This window comes from Oratosquilla oratoria, chromosome 40, assembly GCF_046742065.1.
Source record: "Oratosquilla oratoria isolate Oo_2021 chromosome 40, ASM4674206v1, whole genome shotgun sequence".
NCBI classification, from domain to species: domain Eukaryota; kingdom Metazoa; phylum Arthropoda; class Malacostraca; order Stomatopoda; family Squillidae; genus Oratosquilla; species Oratosquilla oratoria.
Window position 1 is genome coordinate 22994400 of NC_134816.1, and position 23259 is coordinate 23017658.

The 23259-nt window shown below is 42.6% G+C and overlaps 1 protein-coding gene across 49 annotated transcripts in view; it reads left to right on the top strand.

The window, feature by feature from the left end:
* Window positions 1-23259, top strand: part of shot (dystonin-like protein short stop) — an 805796-nt gene that overhangs the window by 432766 nt on the left and 349771 nt on the right. For all 49 annotated transcript variants that reach the window (XM_076177258.1, XM_076177260.1, XM_076177256.1 and 46 more), the window contains exon 2: window positions 21659-21720. In XM_076177258.1, the coding sequence (XP_076033373.1) occupies window positions 21659-21720 (62 nt within the window). The remainder of the gene's footprint in view (window positions 1-21658; window positions 21721-23259) is intronic.

Below are 23259 nucleotides of genomic sequence, written 5' to 3' on the forward strand. Positions count from 1 at the left end.
TTTACAATATAAACTACATTCAAACTATCACCAATATATTTTATTCATGATGTGATGCCCCCACATCATTTGAACTAAATTTCGGATAAATTGTTTCGAATCCTAGTCGGGTGGCATTGCTTTATATATTTTATTGTTTCCACCGCCTGTCGACTCCATTTAGATGGTGGGAGGCGTTCCCTTTGTTAAGGATATGGCAGACATCCACAAGACCCGTATATCAACGCTTCTGTTGATGACGTTCACGGTGGCGGGAGTGGGGTGGTGATGGGATTTTATGCGGGTGCAAGACGATTGAGGAAGGGGAGGGAGAATAAAAGGAGTTCAGTTAGGAGAGTATAAGGGTTTAAAAGACCAGAGAGGGGCAGCATGACAAGGACAACAAGAAAAAGGACAAGAGAGGAGGAGGAGGGGGAATAGGGAATGAAGGAAGAGGACAAGAGGGAGGAGAAAAGAAAACGCGAAGGAAGAGGACAAAGAGGATGACGGGAACGGAGGCGGCGTGGAGGTAAAAGGGCGAGTTTGTTTCGGAAGTCTTGGTGGGAAGGTGCGTATATTGTTTTAATCATTTTAATTCAGTGACGGGTGGTCTGGGATTGAAGTGGGTGGCCCAAGAGTCTTCTTTCTTTATTCCTTCGTAAAAGAGAGATTGAGAGAAAAAGAGGATGTCGAGTTCTAGAGGTTGCGCAGTTTGTAGGTGCACGGAAATCGAACGTCGTTTTTGTTGCACAAGGTGGGATGGGTTCCTTGGCCGATTGAAATCGATTCGAGGTAGGCAGAAGACATTTGCAAGACGTGAGTAGCTGTGAAAGGGTTGAGTGGGATTGATCCTTTAGATTCTCCAGGATGGGGGGGAGGGGGAAAGGAGAATTCCCTGGGCAGATGACAATCACCAGAACAAATGTACCAATTCATCAATAGCATTGAAAGGGTCAGAGAAGGTGAAGTGGCCGACGAAGCTCTCAGTTGTGCGGACAGTGTCTTTGTATACGTGGAGTAAGGAACTGAGTGATGGACGGGGAAGGGAATTAATGTTTATGTCCGTAAGAGTCGCGTCCGTGGTGCGGTGGACGTGGGTGCGCGGACACTAGTGTTTTATGCAGTACTGTTTGTGTGTGCGCGTTTGATAGCAAGGCTGTGATTACTTCCATGAGTGAGGGTTTTTTTTTTTGCTCCCGCCAAACGCGGCAGGAGCCTTTGCTGTTCCTTTGTGTTTCTATGATATTCTTATGCAAATGTGTTTACCAAACATGGTGGTTTCACTGTTCGGTATTTACAAGACCGCAGCTAACATTTATGTCTTTTTTAATTTAGTTTTTGTTGAGTGTAGGTTTTGTTTATTTTTTTGCATATATAATTTTCGTGCCAATCGTGTTCCGGTCCTGAATGGGTCTTGTGTTAAAATGAGTGAAATACAATGACTGAGCTTACTGCTAAGAGAGACTGAGAAGAACTGGAAAACGGTGGCGAGGAAATGAGAGGAAAACATAAATGAAAAGAAGGAAAACAAAGAAGAGGTTAAGAAAAGGAGATTCGTTTTGCCAAGGTGGAAGAGATGGAGCGAGTAAAGAAGATGGTAAAGAAAATGGAGAAAGAACTTAAGTGAATGGAGATTAAAAAGAGGAAGAATGGATCTAAGAGAGAGGGTGGGAGAGGGAGAGAGAAGGGCTGGAGCGAATGGAGGAGAGAGAGGGAGGGAGATGAAGCGAAGAGGAGGGAAAGATTGAGTGGAGAGGCTGGGAGGGACATTTTCATCATCATCACCACCACCACTACCACCACCATCAGCAGCAGCAGCAGCACCACCACCACCACCACCACCACCACCACCACCATCATCAGTACTAGCACCAATAATAGTACGAAATGGACTTTGGAGACGAGAGCAGGTGCTGGTATCGGGTCAGGACCGAAGTAGATAGAATGCTGAAGATATCTTGCACCTGCATTGCTCCCAGAGGAAGTGAGGAGGTAGCGAGAAGGGTAAAAGGTGTTGCATGCCTGTGTACTATCCCGGCCAGGCAAGCCGACGTATATCCATTATATATATAAATAAATTATGTATAAGACAGCATTAAGAGGCCAGTATCGTGGTATTGCGTGCCATGTGTTTATCTTTCAGGCATGGGATCGTTGACTTGGTTGGATCGAGGCGGTTTAATAAGGACTAAGAGGTTGATTATCGTTGGGCTTGAGGGGATTAGTTGGAGATGGTTTAATCTTTTACGCCCTGGCGGGGTGCCTTCCTCAATTGGATCGAATCGAATGGTATTAGTTACGTTAGGTCATCAGGGTGCCTTAGTTCATGTGAGGATCCGGTCGCATGGGACGCTGTTGAGGGAGCTGGACAAGGACGGAGGAGGAGAAGAGGAAGCCACATCTCATGAGATGCTGTCAAAACCAGACGATTTTCTTCAACTTTGGGGAGCGAAGGTTTCGACCAGGACTGAAATAAAGGGGGGGAGGTTCTTTTGGCTGATTAAAATCTCCTGGCGACAGCTAGAACAAGTGGGCGAGTCGAGAAGACTCCTAGAAAGGTCACTGTACCTGATGGGGATCTAGTGGAAGCTTTATGGATCAGCAGGAGGTTGGTTCTGGTAGCGGTCAACTCGGGGGAGAGGGAGGGAGGGAGTGAGGATTGGCACTGTCGGGTCCTGATGCTGGGTATGGATAACTGTACACAGGTAGAGAGAGAGAGAGAGTATCGCTTTGCCCCGTGCTGCCTCACCGGTAGCTCTCTCTTCCGGTACTTTGTCAGTCAGTCGGTGTCCCTGCCCCGGTACGCAGGGCTCGCTGGTGTCTAGTCTGCTTTCGCACCCCCATCCGCCCGCCCGCCTGTCTGGACCGGGTCGACAGTATGGTGCGGTTTACAGGAACAGATAGAAAACGAAGATGTGCGTTTTCTTACGCTTGCCCACGCTTGTCCTCTGTCGCCTCCCCATTCCCTCCCTCCCTCCCTCCCTCCCTCTCTCCCTCCCTACCTCTCCCCATGTCACTATTTTCTTCTTAGTTCGTGTTGTATTCTCTCATCACATTTACTGCCTTTCTGTTCTATGACTTTTACTCTTCTTTCTTGACATTAAGGTATTTGTATGATGCTCGCCACATACTCGCCTTTGCGTCGTGTTGTGATTTGCGTCAGCGTCCAAATAATGAGCATCATTTGTTGTGAGATCCAATTTTGATTAATTTCTATATAGTTTTGTTAATTTATTATTTATTTATGATTTATTATTTTATTTGTTTATTTTAGTAATTATTTTCTCTCTATTGACTTTTTATTATTTGTTTAATGTGGCGATATATACCTGTAGGGTTCCTGATCACATGAAGGATTTCTTTGTATCCCTGATATCACGCGTCCTTCACTGCTAAGGATTCCTGAAAAGACGAAGGACTTCACCGTAGATCCTTGGCCTTCACCCTTATATGGGGACGGGAAGGATCCCATAGTCGGATACGATCACGAAACTGATAAAAAAAAAAGGGAGTGGGGTCTGGCAGAACGACAACTCGCTAAGAAAAAGAGAACTGCTGAAGGAGTAGACGGATGGGTTCAAGAGAAAACGAACTGGTGAGGTCGATTGAAGGTGAAAGGTCGTTTGAAGTTGGAGTTGATTGTTGGAGGACGCTTGGTTCGGGCTAGGGAGAACCTAGGAGAATTTGAAAGGTGTTTTGGAGGTCTCTTGCAGGTTGGGGAGAATCGAAGAGATTATAAATCCCAAAGGAAGAGGAAGAAGATCTGTAGTTTTGGTTGTAGTTTGGAGTTATGAGGGGAATGTCAATGGTGTAATCATAGAACACTTGTTTTCCTCTTTTAAAAAACCCTCGGTTCGAGTCTTGTCCTTACATAAGAACAGAGGAACATAAGAATGGGGAAAAATGCAAGAGACCATAAGGCCCACTACACTAGGAAGTTTTGCCTTGTGCACACGTGCGCACACACACACACACACACACATTATACACACACACACACACACACACACACACACACACACACACACACACACACACACACACATATATATATATATATATATATATATATATATATATGTGTGTGTGTGTGTGTGTTTAGAAGCTGTGCCATGGGATTCGAACCCTGACCCGTGCGTCCATAATCACGAGGTCAAGACACTAGCAACCGTGCTACATGTGATGGTTCAAAAGAACTGTACAAGTCCCCGACCACGCTTCACGTAACCTCAGAAGATCTAGTCTCATTTTCATCCAATCCTCGTATTAGATCTTATGTATATATGTATATATACATATATATATATATATATATATATATATATATATATAAAATACTGATAATAAAATTGTACATCACATTGGCACACGTCAAGTGTTCATCTGACAGATATTCTTTAATATTTTTATTTCATATAACGTAAACTAATCTTATTTTATTTTCGTTCACTTTATTTTATTTCTATTCTATTTTCAAGAAATCATTGTGGATGTATAAGGTTACTTTCGTGTCCCCGCTATGCATGCATAAGTTGAGGGAGGAGGAGGAGGAGATGGATGCAGCAGGGCACGCCCCCCATGGCCTGACACTCCGTGCCTGGCCTTACATGGGCCTCTGGTCTCCTCCCGCGGCCGGGAGTGACGGAGTTCACTCGCCCACGGCACTGCACAAGTTGCAGTGCCACAGGACACGAGACTACAGTGCCCAGTAGGGTGGTCGGTGGTCCCTCTTCAGCTGCCTAGAGTCGATTGGTTTTTAAGTAAATAATTGGACATTTGATGTAATGTTGTTGGATCTCTCTCTCTCTCTCTCTCTTTCTCTCTCTCTCTCTCTCTCTTTCTCTCTCTCTCTCTCTCTCGCTCTCTCTCTCAATCAATTTATCTTTCACCTGGTTTGGGAGTTATGGCTCTAAGCAATTGTCGTTAAGTAGAAACATATCTTTTACGTGTGACAGATTCACCCCAGAACTCTTGTTAACGTAAAGTGAGAGAGGACATATGCTACAGAAGGACCTAATTGGAACACGGGACCGAATCTACCATGTGTGGCAAAGTTTGGAGGAGGTTTTATTGAAGATAGATCCAGGGATGTCGTGAGGTTGTTACTGGTTACTTGACTTTTGTTTTGGTGTTTGTTTTCGTAGTAAAGTCTGGTAGGGTACATGTCGAAGGAATAGAGACGATAGACTAACAAACAGTTGGTTTTATCAGGCGATCGGTAAGGGAGTTTATGTGTGTGTGTGTTTATTGACACACACCTACGCATCGTTAGAGGCGGGGTGCCCCATGGCACTTCTCCGAAATAAATGTCAGGATGGCAACAACTATCAGCTGGCACTCAGGGCAGTGAACTGACAAAGATCAGCTCACGTTGTTTATGTCTTAGAACCCGGGCCCCAGTATCCTGAAATGGACAAAATCACCTGGCGTCGATCTGAACAAAGACTTTCGTCAAACTACTCTTCTTCTTCTTCTTCTTCCTTTCTTCTTCTTCTTCTTCTTCTTCTTCTTCTTCTTCTTCTTCTTCTTCTTCTTCTTCTTCTTCTTCTTCTTCTTCTTCTTCTTCTTCTTCTTCTTCTTCTTCTTCTTCTTCTTCTTCTTCTTCTTCTTCTTCTTCTTCTTCTTCTTCTTCTTCTTCTTCTTCTTCTTCTTCTTCTTCTTCTTCTTCTTCTTCTTCTTCTTCTTCTTCGAGGTTTCCAGGCTTTCATTCCCTTTCTCCTCCTCATAGTCCTCTTTTTTGTCTTCCTCCTCTTCTTCCTGCTCCTTCTCCTCCTCCTCTTCCCGCTCTTCCTTGTCCTCCTCCGCCTTTTCCTCATCTTCCTTTTTCTACTCCTCTTTTCCTCTCCCTCTGTCCTCCTCCTCCTCCTCCTCCTCCTCCTCCTTACCTTTGTCGCCCTCTAACTCCTCCTCCTCCCTCCACTCTCCTCCTTCCTCCAGTAGGTAAGTAGCGAGGCAGGTAGGTGTAGGGTTAAGAGGTAATTTAATGATAAGGTCTCGAGATAAACAGGTGTTAGGTTGCAGACTGATGTAGCTTCTTTTGAGTAGGTGCTGATGACGTCGGCGTGCGCGCGTGCGCGTGCACTCCTTGGAAGTAAAGGCGTTGAAGAGGGAGATGGATAAAGAGGAGAAAACGCGGCGGGAACCGCGTCACTCGTCCTCTCGCGTTTTGCGTCAAAATAAACGTAACGTCATGTGACATAACGAGGCTGGATTGGGCTGGGATTTATGACCTTTTTTCTGGAGTGGGGGTTGGATGGGGGTCGACGGGGGTGGGGGTGATCTCTGAAAGAAATATGGTTGTCCATGAAGGATCTGCAGAATCATTGTTCCCTTTAATTTTTTTCGTTTATTTATAATTATTTTTATCTTGCAAGAAATATTGGTTGTCCATGAATGTTCTTCAGAATCCTTGTTCCCTTTATTTTTTCTTTTATTTATTTATTTATTTTTGTCTTCTGCAAGAACTTTCGTTGTCCATGAAGAATGTGTAGAATCCGTGTTCCCCTTTTTTGTTTTGGTGGGGGGGTGGGGGTTGACTTCTGCAAGAAATTTTGGTTATCCATGAAAATTTGTGCAGGATCTTGTTTCCATGGTGAGGTAGCTTGTTTTGGGGGAAAAGCTACACTGAAAACTAGTAATGATTGATGGGTTCTAGGAAGATCATACGCCTTCTATTTCTCTTCCTCCTCTTCATCATCCATTTTTTATTTATTCTTCTGTCTTCATTCCACTTTCCTTCTTCCGAATTGTACACTTTTTCTTGTCTAAACCAATTTAGACAAACGCACAGATCATCCAACGTCGCTCCTGTCGTTGTCGATTCATTTGATATGTATGAAGTCGTCAAGATTCGACATTGCTCTCAGGAGCGGCTGATCGGCTTGAGATAGGATTACCACCGACATGACGTCATCGGGTCGGAAATGCAAGAAGACTCAGACCAATAGTCTTTGCAGACGACTTCAGATGTCTTTCCTGCTTTCAAGACGTTGAGTCCAGTCTCCTCTTTTTTTATGTTCTTTTTCTATTTTTATATCTTTTTCTGAATGAAATCGGTAATCTAACGTTTGCTGTAATACCCAAGAGGTTGCTAGCGGTGATGTCAACCAAGATGATTAAAATAGTCTAATATCAGCAGAATAGAAACGTAAGATGTCTATTTTTTTTCCTTATTCTAGGGCTCCTTAAGACTACATAGCCACCACGTAGGCTACTCCACATTGAAGTTGTCTTAGCGTTGACGTGTTTATGTGTTGTTCCGTTCGGGTTAGGAGGAATGTGCGTTGCGTGTTTTGATGTTTGTGGTCTGTGGAGTGGCGAGTTAACGTATATGGGAGTTGGACTCCTCGACGCTTGGCTTCCATCACGGGAGCCCCCCCCCCCCCCCGCAGAGCCCTCGGGGAAATAAACTATGATGAAAGGGCCCTGAGAGAGCCAAAGCGGCTCAGGTTAGTTGACGTAATGGAGGGACGGTTGAGTTAAGGTTGATGTACAGTGTTGAAAGTTGACTCAAGGTTGATAAGGAGTAGATCACGCGTACATACTTGGCCCACAGCGGTTTTATTTTATTTTATTTTATTTTATTTTTTCCTCGTTGGCGACTGAGATCCACTCTCATATATATATATATATATATATATATATATATATATATATATATATATATATATATATATATATATATAATCGTTATGGTGTAAGAGCAAGGTGTACTCCGATTTTCAATATAACTTTGCGAACTCCCCCCTATCAGGAGGCTAGGACGGTGCCCTCTACAGAGGACTTTGTAACGTGGAATTTATTGAACCATGCCCTTGGTCCAACTCGCTGGCGGCTAAATTCGAACTGCCGTCACCTTGACCTCCGCCGCAAGTACCGACGCTCTAACTAACACACTCGAATTTCGAAACCAAAATTTTGACTTTGGACATTACCAGAAGACCTTCTTTAAGAAAAAATAATTCTTCAGCCACGATCAGGAGAGCGTCTCCGTCAGTAGACTCGTATCTGGGGACTTGGGATGGGTCAGGTGTCTACCTGGGAGCTTACTGGAGACAGCTCCATGACATAGAGAAGAAGGGTGAGCGTGGCTGTGTTTTGTCAAGCAGTTGGTGGTCTTGGGTGTCTTTGGGATCACGATCTTATTTGTCATCATCGTCGACTTGGGTCGAGACTTCAGGAGAAAGTTTGAATAAATGTAATTTTTCTCTCTTCTTCCACCTCTTCCACCTTCTCATCTCAGTTTTTTCCTCATCCACGTTCTTTTCATCCACCTCCTCGTTCTCTTCCTCCCCTCGTCTTCCTTCTTTTCCTCCTCTTCCTTCTTTTCCTCCTCCCTTTCTTTTCCTCTTCCTCCTCTTTCTCCTCCTCCTTCCTTCTTTTCCTTATCTTCCTCCTCTTCTTCCTTCGCCTCCACCTCCTCCTCCTCCTTCATTCTTTTCCTCCTCTTCCTCCTCCCCATCCTCTTCCCCATACTCTCGTGTAAGCCTCTTTCCCAGCACAAGATCCTGTCCTAAACTGAGTAAAATCGTCTAACGTTAGCCAGAACAAAATATATTTGAAAAAATCAAGTCCCCTTAGAGGCCATTTGAAGTCACCTGACCTCCACAGCTGAACAAGATCATTAGGCGAAAACTAGAGTAAAAACTACATAACATTACATTGAAAACGTAGCATTAAACGAGGCTGCTTTGACGTATCACCGGGGACCAACCTCGGAAAGGACAAAATCCGGCAGGTATTTCAGTAACTGGCAACCTCGCCAACGCGGCTGGCACTGTCCAGGCTGTGTCAGGCCCAAGTAGGAACAGGTCAGGTTGGTAAAGTCAGCGAGGTCACGGAGGCGGGGGGGTGGGGAGGGTTGTCATCTTGACGGACAACATGGGGGGTCTGTGTCTTGTGTCCTTTTATATTTTGTTGTATTTTATTTTTGATTTTTATTATCGCTATTATTTATTCTGTCTCTAAGTATCGTGTGACTATTGTTCTGTGTTGTTACTGCCGCCGTAACTGTTTGTGTCAGGTCAGAAGTTCCAAACGATGAACTTTGAAAGAAAAATCCCAAAATATTAAAAAATAATAATACTCTGGGCTTAAGTAAATATTAAACTCTGACACACTTCCATCACACGCGCCATCCCCCTGTGACACCATCGTTGGCATTTTATGACATCATTACGAACACTTAATGACAACATCAGGAGCCCCCAGTCCCGTTGATGGCTTGGTCCATCATCATGGATGTCGGATAATTGACCGTAGGTAAATAAAAAGGCAAGAACTGGTTTACCAACAGAATGGGTAACAAATGGAATAGATTAGGTAACCATGTAGTGAGCTCTGAAACAGTTGGTTGTTTTAAGTTTGATAATTTTATAGATGATAGGTGGTAATGGAGCTGCCGAGTGTAGATCATCCGGTCTCACCCGTTCTTATGGTATTCTGTTCTTCGTGCTAAAGATGGTGTGAGGAGCCCACGCCAGGAGGCGCTGATTTGCTACGGCCGAAGCCGTTACCCTTTTTCCTGTGTGCTTTGGGGACTTGAGCCAGGTAACACTGCTGGGAATTGGATGTAATTGCGGGACTCGAACCCATATTTGAGCGAATGCGAGACCATTTTTATACAGATTTAGCTGTCCCTTTGGTGCATGTGACCTAACCTGACCTGGTCCAGACCCGCCGTCGCACACAAGGCAATTCTCGCTAGCATGCTACTTGCTTTTGCTACTTCGTTTGAGTAGAAACGACTTCGGTTACGATCTTTTGTTTTTCAAATTTCCAAATGTCGAATTACTCTTGCGTCATATAGTGAGAAGCTAAATGAAGAACTAAGAGAAGTTAAACCTATAATACGAATGATAGACACATTGTTGAGATGTTCTTACGGAATTCATATTGTAACCGAAGTCGTTTCTACTCAAACGAGGTATCAAAAGGTAGTAGCAAAATCAAATAGCAAAAGCAAGTAGCATGCTAGCCTACTGTGCCGCCACCTTAGGTACGATAAGTGACCTGACGACTGAAGTCCCGGGGAATCAGGAAAACAGGTCGCGGGGAAGTCCGAAGAAAACGGGACGAGCGGGGAGTGTCAAGCCGGCTAGGAGAAAAAACAAAAAAACAAAAAAAAAACGGGGAAGTCGTTGAGATAAGATACTCAACAGAAAACGGAGTGCGAGTTGTTTTGTGTCCAACCCTGCGAGAAGGAAAATGTCTTTACCAAAAGGTGAAAAAAAATCGCTCGTTAGTATTCAGAATATTCTTAATTGCCACGATTTTCCTATTAGGGAATGTAAGTTAAGGTGGTGGCATACTAGGCTTGCATGCTACTTGCTTTTCCTACTTCGTTTGAGTAGAAACTACTTCGATGACAATATTCTAGACATCCGTAAGAACATCTTAACAATGTGTCTAACATTCGTATTCTAGGTTTATCTTCTCAATGACACAAAAGTAATTTGACGTTTGGAAATTCGAAAAACAAAAGATCGGAACCGAAGTCGTTTCTACTCAATGTAGCAAAAGCAAGTAGCATGTTAGCGAGAAATGTCTAGGTTGCCGCCACCTTACCCCCCCCCCCCAACACAAGCTTCCCGGTGTGATGATAGAAGCGCTGGTGAAGTAACACAACCCTCCATAACCAACCCATAGCCCTTTCGTTGTATAAAGTTACTGAACATCGTACGTAGATCATAGCACATCGTGCAATCCTCTCACGACATATTAAAATCGCCTTGCATCGCCGAAAGGCAACAAGCAATCTATCCGTGAATCCCCCCTGGGGGGACTTTGAACCCCTGGGGAGGGGGGTAGTGGCTTTGGGACCCCCTGGAGTAGGGAGTCGTTTACTAGGGAGTAGGGTTACGACAGAGCCCGACTGAGGAGTCTCCAGGCAGAGGTGGGAGTGCTTCGGGGGGATTTGCGGGTGTAGAGCTTCAAGACGAAGACAAGTGATGAGAATGGATGCAGGGCAGTGGGGAGTGTCCTCTCCTCCTCCTCCCTCTCCTCATCGTGATCATCATATTTCTCTTCCATCGTCATCGTCTCGTCTTCTTTTTTTTTCACTGTCATCATCTTGTACTTCCTCCTTTTCCTCCTCCTCCTCTTCCTCCTACTCCTCCTCCTCCTCCTCATCATCATCATCATCACTGCCCTAGTCCTCCTAAGGTGTGACGGAATCAGTCCCCTTCACCTAATGCATTAGGATAGCCAGGGTCATTGGCAGTCATCGTTAGACGTCGGGGATCATACTCGCTGACATGTAATCACCAAACAAGATTAGATCTCGCCACGGCACTCATAAAAATAGAGATACATGTGGATAATTAAACAGAAAGAAATGTAAACTTAAACGTCTACTTTACATACCTTTTCTCTAAGATCTCTGATTTAACCCTGATTCTCTCTCTCTCTCTCTCTCGCTCTCTCTCTCTCTCAATGGAGATCACAAATGAGGCAGAGGAGTTGTAGGAAATGGGGAGGGAGAAGAGTGGGAGGGAGGCTAGAGGCATCCTGTAGAGTTGACAGAAAAATTAGGTGTGGCAGTGGAGAACGGGGAGGAGTGGAGAGGAGGAGGAGGAGGAGGAGCCGGAGGTGGAGACGGAGATGGACTCTGAAGTGGACGAGTTTGAGAAATATTGGGAATAAAGAAGAGCACTGAAGCGAGGTGGAATCTTGATGGAGATCAGACGAAGAAGGAAAAGAAGTGAAGATGGAAATTGAAGAGGATTGACGCTAGAAGGAGGTGGGAGGGAGGAGGAGGTGCGCGACACGAGAATTAAATATTTTAGGCAACCAGATTAAAGGTAAATAATAGTAACCTGGTTAGGGAGTGCTTAATCTAGATAGGATCTAACCTACTTGTCTTAATAGGGTTTAACACGGAGATTAATAAAGTAGTCTGGCGGCAGGGGACAAGTACCACCCAGTATGGAAGGGGTTAAAAGCTCCGTTAACGGAACCTTGTGGCGGCACACTAGGCTAGAATGCTACTTGCTTTTGCTAATGTGTTTGAGTAGAAATGGCTTCCGTAAGAACATTTCAACAATGTGTCCAACATTCGTATTTTAGGTTTAACGTAGTTCGTCATTCAGTAAGCGGAATTTGAAATTTTTAAATCTGAAAAAGAAAATATATCCGAAGTCGTTTCTACTCAGACGAAGTCGCAAAAGCAAGTAGCGTGCTAGCGAGAAATGCCTAATGTGCAGCCACCTTAAACTAGGTGTGATCTCATCGTCTGTGTCCCAACCAAATCTGACTCTGCCAAGAAATCCTGATGCCTCTTGAGTTATGGAAGATTTACTCAAGGTGACAAATTTCACCCTCTTTATCATGTGTTAAGCACAGACTGTCAGTTCCCCTTTTTAATTTTTTTTCGTGGTCTGGTTCCAGCTCTGCAGACGTCACAGATCATTCGTTTTTCATGACGAGTGTTTACATGTGCCGTGTGACGCGCATGCGCGAGCCCACGTGCGATGTTGCCACATATCTGCTAAATAAACAGAGTTTAATGACTAACACTGACAACGGATTTGCGTTTATGTGGTGCTGTTGACACGGGTGATATAAAATATAGTGATATGGAAAATTTGTGTACGAAACTTTTTGTCATTTTTGGTCCTGTAGTGAACACGGCCCAAATATCTGTTTTTATGTGTTCTTTTAATTAATTTTGTCCTCCAGTGGATTATATAGCGAGAACACGCTGTTATATTGAGCTCATTAAAGTGATTAGTTTCAATTAATTTAACTAATTAATCGTTAAAGCGCTAGCCGGTGTTGCTAACAAAGGCGGCTGCTATAAACGGTAAATAATATATCAATTTGAACGATCTTTATTGCTGTTAAAAATTTAATCCTCTCTCTCTCTCTCTCTCTCTCTCTCTCTCTCTCTCTCTCTCTCTCTCTCTCTCTCTCTCTCATGGGTTATGTACATCATAGAGGACAATCAAGGTGAAGATCATTGAGATAATTAAGATTTATTACACTATGTGTCCTTGTAATAAGGACCATTTCTGATTATAGTGTGCATCACGAAGAAGTTACAGAGTAAGTTTTTATGAAAGTAGTTTTCATTATGTTCTGCTGGACGTGGAAGACGTTGCTGAAGATAAGTTTAGCTTAGGATGAAGTATTGCAGATGGCATTTTTACAGTTTAAAGTCGTTATCACACTGGGCAATTTTTCCTTCGACTTTTGGAGCAGCCCATAGTTTTCGAGAATGAATCTGATATACTGAAGGAAAATGTTTTACCTACAGTATATCAGACATTATATGTATTTTTATTTATTTATTTTATTTTTTATTTTTATATTATTATTTAGAAAGTGATGAAAAAGTTGTGGGAGTGGGCGGTGCTGTCGACTAATCGGAAGTTGGAGGCAAAATAGCCCAGTGTAATAACCCCAACGTTCCTATCTTCCCGTAACCTGTTCACAGCGTTTTACTACCTAAGTTATGTATTGCTGTTGCCACCAGATGACTTTATTCAGTTGAGTGTGCCCGAATTAGTAATTGAAGAGGTTGATTAAATCTCTTTTGATTGAGGTTGAAGAGGTTTGAAGATGTTGATTAAACCTGAAGAGGTTGATTGATCTTGGTTAAACCATTCGATAAAGGAGTTTATTGACAAAGCGGTTTAATTGCGTGTATGAGGGGAGGTTTGAGTTACGAGGAAGAACGAGGAGAAGGGGACAATTTGGGTGACAGTGAGGGAGGTTGAGAAGACGAGGTGGGAGGTTGGGAGGAGGAGGAGGAGAGAGGGAGAGGGAGAGGGAGAGGAGACTATGGCGAGTGATTTGTGTGGGAACATGATGAGATTGTACGCGTTTGTAACATGAGACTAACAGGATGAAATGAAAAAAAGAAAAAAAAAGAATACTTGGGTGGGTGGGGGAGCGTGCATGTAACTTTCATGTATGTCACGGATTGTATGATTTATCGGTTTGGGTAAAGAAAGTCAACCCGCTTGGTCGTTTCTTTATCCCGTTTATCCTCGGTCCCGTTTTCTTTGATATATCTTTGTCACATTCTCTCTCTCTCTTTTTTTGGTTATCTCTCCCCTCCTCCCTCTCTCTCCTCTCTATCTATCCATCTATCTCTATTGATACATTGACAGCAAGATCCTTTTATTTTTTGAAGGAAAATAAAATAATAACAGAAATTTGATTTCCTCCTTGCATTTTCCCGGGCCGTGGGAGTGGCTGTACCTCTTTATTAGGGTTGGGTGGATTGGCAGTAGAAGGAAGCCATTATGGAGGAAATGATGGATAATGGTCATTGCCAATGTATCCTTGTAAGGATTTGTTGATGTTAACGTAACGGATGGATGAATTTAAAGAAAAGTAGAAAATAAGATAATTAAGATGGAAACCTAGCCTTTCCTTGCCTTCACTTGATTTCCTTTTTTTCTATGTACTTTTCCATTCTTCCGTTCTTCCTCCTCTTCCATCTAATCCTCTACCTCTTTCTCTTTTTCATCTTCCTTTCCTATCCAATCCTTCCTTTCCTTTTTCTCTCTCTCTTTTCCATCTTTCTCTTCCAGCTAATCCTCCCTTTCCTTTTTCCTCGTTCTCTTTTCCATCTTCCACCTCTTCCATCTAATCCTCTGTCTTCTTTTTCCTCATTCTCTTTTTCATCTTCCTCTTCTTCCTCTCCAATCTAATCCTCTGTCTCTTTTCTATTTTCCTCTTCTTCCTCTTCCATCTAATCCTCTGCCTCATTTTCCTCTTTCTCTTTTCCATCTAATCCTCCGTCTCATTTTTCCTCTTTTTCTTTTCCACCTTCCTCTTTACCCTCTTTCTCTTTTCCATTTTCCTCTTCCTGCTCAAAGAGGAGGAGGAGGAAGACGGCTGAGGGCCGCGGGCGGGTAACTACTTGGTACTCCGGATGGGCAGAGGAATGGGGGGCGGGGGGTTGGAGGGCGACGGGAGAGGAGCAGAGGCCTGGAATGCTGTACCTAATATGGACACTTTGCGGCATGAGATTCCATGCAATAGTGTGTGTGTGTGTGTGTGAGAGAGAGAGAGAGAGAGAGAGGGGGGGGGCAGTGTTTGTCTCATTAACCTTACTGAACATTTGTTACAATGTGTGTATTTGCCATGTAAGCCAAGTTTACACGAATCCACCTACACATATGTTTTGATTTTATCTTTTTAAGTCTTATTTCCCCTTGGAATGACAACGGTCATCTATTGCCTCAGGGAAACTATGTTCAACCTTGTCTTTGCAACTTGCATGCAACGTTCTTGTTCGTGTGTGTTTGCGTGCGTGTGCAAACGGCCCTGAGTGCGCGCTGGGCGCTCCTGGTTGCATGTGTGTGTGCGCGCGCGCTGACGAGGTAATGAACCAAATGTCCGTCTTCATTGTCTTCTGCGCGAACGGTTGGCGTCGACGAAGAGGGTGGAGGGGAGGAGGAGGAGGTAATACGATGATGCTCGAGTAGATGGGAGAAGGTGTGGCTTGCGTTTTCTTTTTTTTTCTATTTTTCGTTCATTTATTTATTTGTATATTAATTTTTTTATTTATATATGAATTTTTTATTTATGAATTTTTTATTTATATGATTTTTTTATTTGTGATTTTTTATTTATATGATTTTTTTATTTATGAATTTTTTATGATTTTTTTATTTATATATGAATTTTTTATTTATGAATTTTATTTATATATGTATTTATTTACTTAAGTACATATATTTTTATATATCGGTAAATATTTTTTTGTAAAGAGAAGCATAGGAAAACAGTAATACTCTAGTGTGTAATACACTACTGTCTTGGATCACGTGTTGGACTCGTGATCGACAGTTAATCCTCTTTCGGACGAGAGCTGAGGACTTTTATGGCTCGATGTGGGCATTGCTGTAAACGTACACACACACACACACACACACACACACACACACACACACACACACACACACACACACACTCAATTTGCCCAACATAATGGGTGCCAGCTTGCAGTGTTTGTGCGTTTGTATGTATGTTGTATGTATGCACATGTCCAAGTGTCGCTCCCATTTCTTTTGAAGCGCATTTTAGACCATCATCCTCAGTCAAGACTTCTTTATTCCCACCTCTCTCTCTCTCTCTCGCTCGCTCGCTCGCTCGCTCCCTCGCTCCCTTCCTCTCCCTTTCTCTCTCTCTTCCTCTCCCCCTCTCTCTCTCGTTTGCTCGCTCGCTCCCTATCTCTCTCCTCTTTTCTCTCTTCCTCTCCCTCCCTGTACCTCCCTCTCCATCTCCCTCCCTCTCCCTTTCTCTCTCTCTCTCTCTCTCTCTCTCTCTTTCTCTCTCCTCCCTCCCCCCCTCCCTCTCGCCATTAGACCGAGGTCATGTGTGTATAGAGGGTGGGATGGACATTTCCCCCGGTTACCTAGTATGTGTTGTGTGTCGTGAAGACTCCAGTGAATAGACAGGTTGGCTTGTGTGTATTTAAGAAGGATACGAATGAATACGGTAGACCGTGTGGATTTGTGTGTTTATGCGCGCGTGTGTGTGTTTGTGTGCGCGCGTGCCCGTCCGTATGGAAGAGGAAGTGAGGGGGAAAAAAGGAATGGACATTTTGTTTATTTATTATTGATATGTTTATTTTGTTTTTATATTTGCATTTGTATTCTAATTAATTTTTATAATTGTTAATTTTTAGTGTATTGATATAGCGGTATTTCGTTTGTTTGTTTATTATTTACTTGTTTTATATTTGAGTTTGTATATGTATTCTAATTTATTTTATATACAGTACCTATTTGTTATTTTTTTTATTGATATAGCGGTTTTTAATTTATTTTATTTATTTTTTATATTTTTTATATTTGCATTTGTGTATATATTCTAATTTATTTTATATTTGTTAATTTTTAGTTTATTGATATAGCGTTATTTCATTTGTTTAGGGTTGTGGGCGTGGTTGGATGAATGGGTGGATGAATAATTACTATTCGGTGGATCGGATAGAAAACGACATCTGTCTAACTTTGGTTGTGTCAGATCGTCTATACGTAACGGATGACAATAGTTTGTCACGTTACATGACGTAACGACATGTAACGTGATACGGTAATCTAGGTGCGAGGGTGTGGCTGGTGGATAGAACCTGCTGAAAGGAAATTGGGTAATTAATTGCTTTTCGAATGGTAATAAAACTTAGATAAGGGGTAATAGGGCCCTTGCGATAACATGGTGGTGCCGACTTGTGGTTTTATCACTATCTCCCTCTCTTGTCCTCTTCCCCTCTCTATCTCTCCCTTCTCTTCCCCCTCTCTCTCACTCTCTATCTCCCTCTCTTGTTATCTCTCCCTCTCTTTTCCTCTCCCCCTCTCTTTTCCTCTCTCCCCCTCTTGTCCTCTCTCCCTCTCTTTTCCTCTCCCCCTCTCTATCTCTCTCCCTTCTCTTCCCCCCTCTCTTCCTCTTCCTCTCTCTCTCTCTCTCTCTCTCTCTCTCTCTCTCTCTCTCTCTCTCTCTCTCTCTCTCTCTCTCTCTCTAGTTAGGCTTGTCTGCATGGGTGACCTTTTTAACAACGTTAAATCACGTATTTTTCTGATGAGGTCATTACGGATTTTTCCCCGTCCGGTGCTCTACGTAATAGGTCTTTTCTAGATAGTTTGTAACTTCTAATAATAACATCAGAGAGTCACCACGTGTCGGAAAGGAAACAGGAAATGACGTGAGATTAGAAATATTCCCCGTAGTAGGTAGGTTGATTGTCGATTCCTAAAGTGTGCAAGTGTCTCGCCAAAGATCGTCATTTTCTTTCTTTGTGTTTGATTCGATTGCGTTTATACGCAGTGGAAAGATGTGAATCTATATAGTCGAAGATTTGCCCACAAAGATAGAAACGCAAGTGAAATACCGTTCAATACAACAAAATATTTAGCTTTAATAATTGCCATGGTTATGTTTGTTTACGGTATCGTGTGTGTATGATTGAATGCACGTGTTTGTGTAAACGCGTGTGTGTGTGTGTGTGCACTTATGTATGTATGTGTGTACACGTATGTGTGTATGTGTATTTACATAGTTTACATAGCTGTAATTTATGGGAAGGGGAGTTATGCTCGTGGTGACCCGTTTTTGTATCTCGGAAGATCAAGTTTGTTCTTAAATTCTTGTATTGTGTTTGCATACACCATACTTTCGTCCAGTTTGTGTGTGTGTGCACGTGTGTGTGTGTGCGTGTTCGTTCGTGCGTTCTGTAGGGGCTCATATCCTGTGTCATGAGCTGGTATGGTACACCGCCTCAACACTCCTCAGTCAGACTTTGGTGCTCTTCTGTGGGAGTACGTTGCTCGTGCATGTGCGTGCGCGATCGTGTGTCTACTGTGGGTGAGGGAATCCAATGGAACAGCCGGCTGAAGATATCGTGACACAGATGTTTATTTTGGCGAATCGTGAGATTTCTGAGAGAGCTCGCGAACTTTGATGAAACAAACCGCTAAAATTTGTCCCCGGGTGGTAGCGACTGTTTCTGTGGATGTTTTTTACGCTTATTTGTCAGCCGAATTATAAGTGATTTGATTTAGGTTTGAAAGTGTAAAATGTATTCAGTCCTGTTTATTTTATTTTCATTCGAAATGTAAGTTATTTGAATTGGGTTTGAATGCGGATATTTAATCTATCTTGTTCAGAGCAAATGTAGATGAAGGATTCGTAGTGAAAAGTATTTCTTCAAAAGTGCTTTAGTCATCGACGTGGAATGATTTCAAGATGATTATAAAAAAAGTTAATTATTACAATGAATATCAGTTCAAAGACGTGAAGTTGTTATGGGCGTAAAAATCGAAAAGTAAATATAAAAAATGTGTTATTTGTTGTGTTAGATCTTCGTTTCTTTATTTCAGCATTAGTGACAATCTAGTCGAGATATATTTAGTTTACAAAAATTAACTTGAAACCCGAGGTATGGTTTAGTAAAGCGCGAAACTCGCTTGATCTCGGTTAAGAACAAGTTTAAACCTTGTAGCGGAATAGTTGATAAATGATCAGCTCTCTCCCGGTGTGAGTGAATTTATCGGATGGTAAGGGCGACTGCCTGGGAGCTTGGTCAGGATGAGCGGTTACGGGAAGTGGCTCAAGAAGGGTAGAGGTGAGTAAATTTCAGTTTAATAAAATCGCCTAGCGAGATGTAAAACATTTTAACGTACTTTTGTTAATTCATATATATATATATATAGTATTTTACTTTTTTTCTCTATTTTTCCTTTTTTCTTTTTATATTTTAATTTTTTCTTTATCATTTATTTTTCTACTTCACTTTTTTCCCTTATTTTCTTTCTTTTTGTCAATTTAATTTCTTTTTTTCCAAAAACGTTCGGACTATAGCAGCTATTGCTTAACGAACCTGAACGAAATGTTTTGGATGTAAGAACACGTACGAAAAGACTACCTCAGAGGTATTTCACATTGAATCACATTATATAATAGACAGGTGAAACTATGTCTTTCAAATCGAAATAAAAATTCTCTTGATAGCTGAGGCTGGAGGTAATGTTGATGATGAGGTCAGTTTGGTACAGCGGATGTCTGCGTGTATTTACCGGTTCGTACCGGATTACTCTCCCGTGTTTTTCATATTGTCACGTCGCTTTAGAGTCCCACCGTTTCCCAACCTTTTCCGACCATAGCACCCCCTGTTGTCATGTCTAAGCAGTCCAGCACCCTTATCTTGTTATTAGAATGATAAAAGAAAGTGAATTATACTACTTGATGATTTATTTTCTTGATTTCTTAGAACTGAAACAAATTGACTTGTTTATAGAGAAAATAACACCCTAGAAAAATAAAATAGCATGGAAAAAGTCATATATGCATAACTAGGTAATCAATGATATACATATCAATGTGATTTTTGTGTGCATCACTTCCCAGCACCCCCTATAATTGATTTCAGCACCCCCAGGTTGGAAAACGCTGCTCTAGAGAGAGAGAGAGAGGGAGGGAGAGGGTGTGTACATTGACCATTGAGACAAACCTATCCTCCGGAGAATAGGTCCTCTCTTAAGCTAAATATAGTAACCTGGAGTTAGCCAGAAGAAGGTATGTAAAAGTGCCCCATTATCATGATCAACGGAAGCTCTGAATTACCTAAACCACAGCGCGCGACTTTATCGCACTTGCCCCTTCCTCCTCCTCCTCCTCCTCTTTCGACTCCACGCCCTGGTCTCCTCCTCTTTCTACTTTTCATCCTCATTCTTTTTCATCTTATCGTAAATCATCCTCGTCCTCTTTCTAGTCTTCCTCCTCATCCTACCTCTCCTCCTCCACCTCCTAATATCCCTCCAAATATTCTCTTCCAATTCCTCCTCCTCCTCCCTCTCGAACCTCTTCGTGCCCGTAGAACTGGCACGATCATCTTATCGCAGTCCGTTATTATTATTGTTATTGTACCTGGAGGCGGTTACGGCCCCATGGTAGTCGGCGAGTTCAACCGACCTCCAAGAATTCCTTCGCCAGGGCTTCACCCTGCGAGGAATCCCGGGGGAAACACGAATAGGTATATATGTTGTATAAAAACAGGAATAAAATGACGGCGATGGCAGATCATATGCTCCATTTGCTAACGTGAAGACACGTTTTGGGGGTCTTGCAGCTTATCTTGCATTGCGTGTGTATATGATATATATATATATATATATATATATATATATATATATATATATATATATATATATATATATATATATATATAAAATACACATACATAAGTATTATATATTACCAGATGTTATATAACAACGGTGCTCTCCTCAACGGATTATTAGACGTCGGTCTTAACATTGTGGGAAGCAAGATTTCCCAAGGCTGAATTTTACGACCAGGCTAAGTCATTTTCTAATATGATCACTCATGTTTCGTAAAATATCGAATGGGAAAAGAAGTGGGGCACTGGCTTGTTTTAGATTGTACGAGAGGTGGAGGTCGGGGAAGCGAGGAGGGGAGCGGGGGAGGTAGGGAAGGGGCTGGGCATTCACGAGCGTGTCTTGGACTACTGTCGCTCGCTGTGTCAGTGGAAGCAAGGCATTGGCGGCAAAGGCGCAAGGAATGTTTTCTCACTCGCTCTCATTCTCGTTCTCTCTCAAATCTCTCTCACGCTCTCCCCCCGCTGCAACCTCATTATTCAAGCAGAATACCCAATTCGAAGCCAGAGTAGATAACTTGTGAGATGTATGTTACCGACTAATGAACTTAGACGTCAGGATGCAAAAGAAATGCTTGACGGCTGGAATCAATCTCGTGATCATTTGAGCTGCTGCTCGTTTGTTACCTGTGCAGCTGCATTTGCTGCTAGCTGTTGCTTTCACTGCTCGGCCCTTGACCCGTGGGAGCTGCGACTGGGGAGGAAAATGTGTCTACTTGTGCAACAAGTTGGCAAGCGTTTTGCATACGGGAAGAAGACGACAGTGATACGAAGTTTGTGGACAGTTCTAAGGAAGATTTTAATTAAAGAAAACGGAAATATATTAACGTTCGCGTAAGGGAAAATTAAGTCTTTCCCTTGCAGAAAAAAATCGTAGGGAATTGAGTTACCAGAACTAATATTACATTGATATGATTTAATTAATCTTATGTTTACATTTGGAAATGTGTCCCACCATTGATGTTTACATATTGACGGAAGTAAATCTCTCTCTATATATATACACAAAGAATCTGTGGTTGATTTATGTTTTTTTTTTCTTTGCAGACGAGAGGGACGCCATCCAGAAGAAAACATTCACGAAATGGGTCAACAAGCATTTGAAAAAGGTAAGAACAGCATCAGTTCGAGGTTAGGCTTAACCTGGTTCAGTGTACGAGTTGGTTAACGAGGGTTATAAGAGTTCCATATAATGTGGAGTTTATTAGTAATGTTGATATTGATGTTAATATCAAGATAGTTATTAATAATATTGATACTGATCATTAACATCATGGTCATTATTAATAATAATAATTATAATAATAATAATACTGCTGCCAGAATGATAACAGTAATAATGATAATAACCATAGTAATAATAATAGTGATGATGATATATGAATTATGAGAGGCGGAGAAGCAGACCTGACGGAGGAAATGCAACCGACGACGTCGCCCTCGCCCGCGGGTGTCGGAAGGGCCGGGTCAGTCGGTCGGTTGGTTCTTCGTTTGCGCCGTCTCTCTCTCTCTCTCTCTCTCTCTCTCTCTCTCTCTCTCTCTCTCTCTCTCTCTCTCTCTCTCTCTCTCTCTCTCTCTCTCTCTCTCTCTCTCTCTCTCTCTCTCTCTAGTCTTTCTCGTTCTCTTTCCCTCTCCAGTTTTACTTATACCCTGTCTTACTCTCTCAAATTTGCTCTTCATCTTTATCTTCATCTCCATTTAGTCCTCACTTCATCAAATATAATTCACCAATCTTCATGTTTCTCATCTCCCTCCTCTTCTTTCCTCCGTTTCCTCCCATTGTCATTTCCCCACTCTCTCCGTCTCTCTGTTTATCTCCCGTCCATTTATTTACTAATTTTTTTCCCTCCGGGGCGGTTGACCCGTTTTTCTTAATAAGGCGAAGAACGTTTACTTTCACGCCTCCTGCTCCTCCTCCTCCTCCTCCTCCTCCTCCTCTTGTGCCCTTCTAGAAGGGTGACGCCAACCCGCGCACGCGCGCCATCGCCGGTTGTGATTTTTTGTCTTCGGCAGTGACAAAGGTCATCTTTTTTCGTGTTTTTTGCTATCTCCTCCTCCTCCTCCCCTCCTTCTATTTTTCCTCCTCCCCGTCATCGTCCTTCTATACCTCCTCTTCTTTCCCCCACCTCTTCCTCGTCTTCCTCTATTTCTTCTTTCTACTCTTCCTTCGCGTTACTTCTCCTCCTCCTCCTCTTCCTCCTCCTCCATCTCCTTCCACCCTTTAGCCAACATCATGGAACTGACCTGACCAATCGATTTTATTTCATTTGGAGGGAATTTCATTATAAATAGAAAGTTCAACGAACCCTCTTTAAACGAACAGAAATACCAACAACCTCAGGCCAGAAGAAAACACATACAATTTCTTCTTCTTTTCCTCCTTCATTTTCTGGATAGTGGTAGCAGTAGTGTTAGTTCATCTTCTATCGCTTAGTTACCCTGTTTTCTTAATTGTAGCTTAGTATAAACACAAACAGCCTTGTTAAGGCCAGTAGGCCTGCTGTTCTTTGTTCTTCCTTTGTGTTCCTCCTCCTCCTCCTCCCGAGTTGGTACAAGAAGAGGCCTATGTTGTCTTATCGGATCTTAGGCTTCTAGACGTTGGGTCGTGATGGTTCAGTGGTTTGAGTGCTCGGACAACGGCCTCCGAG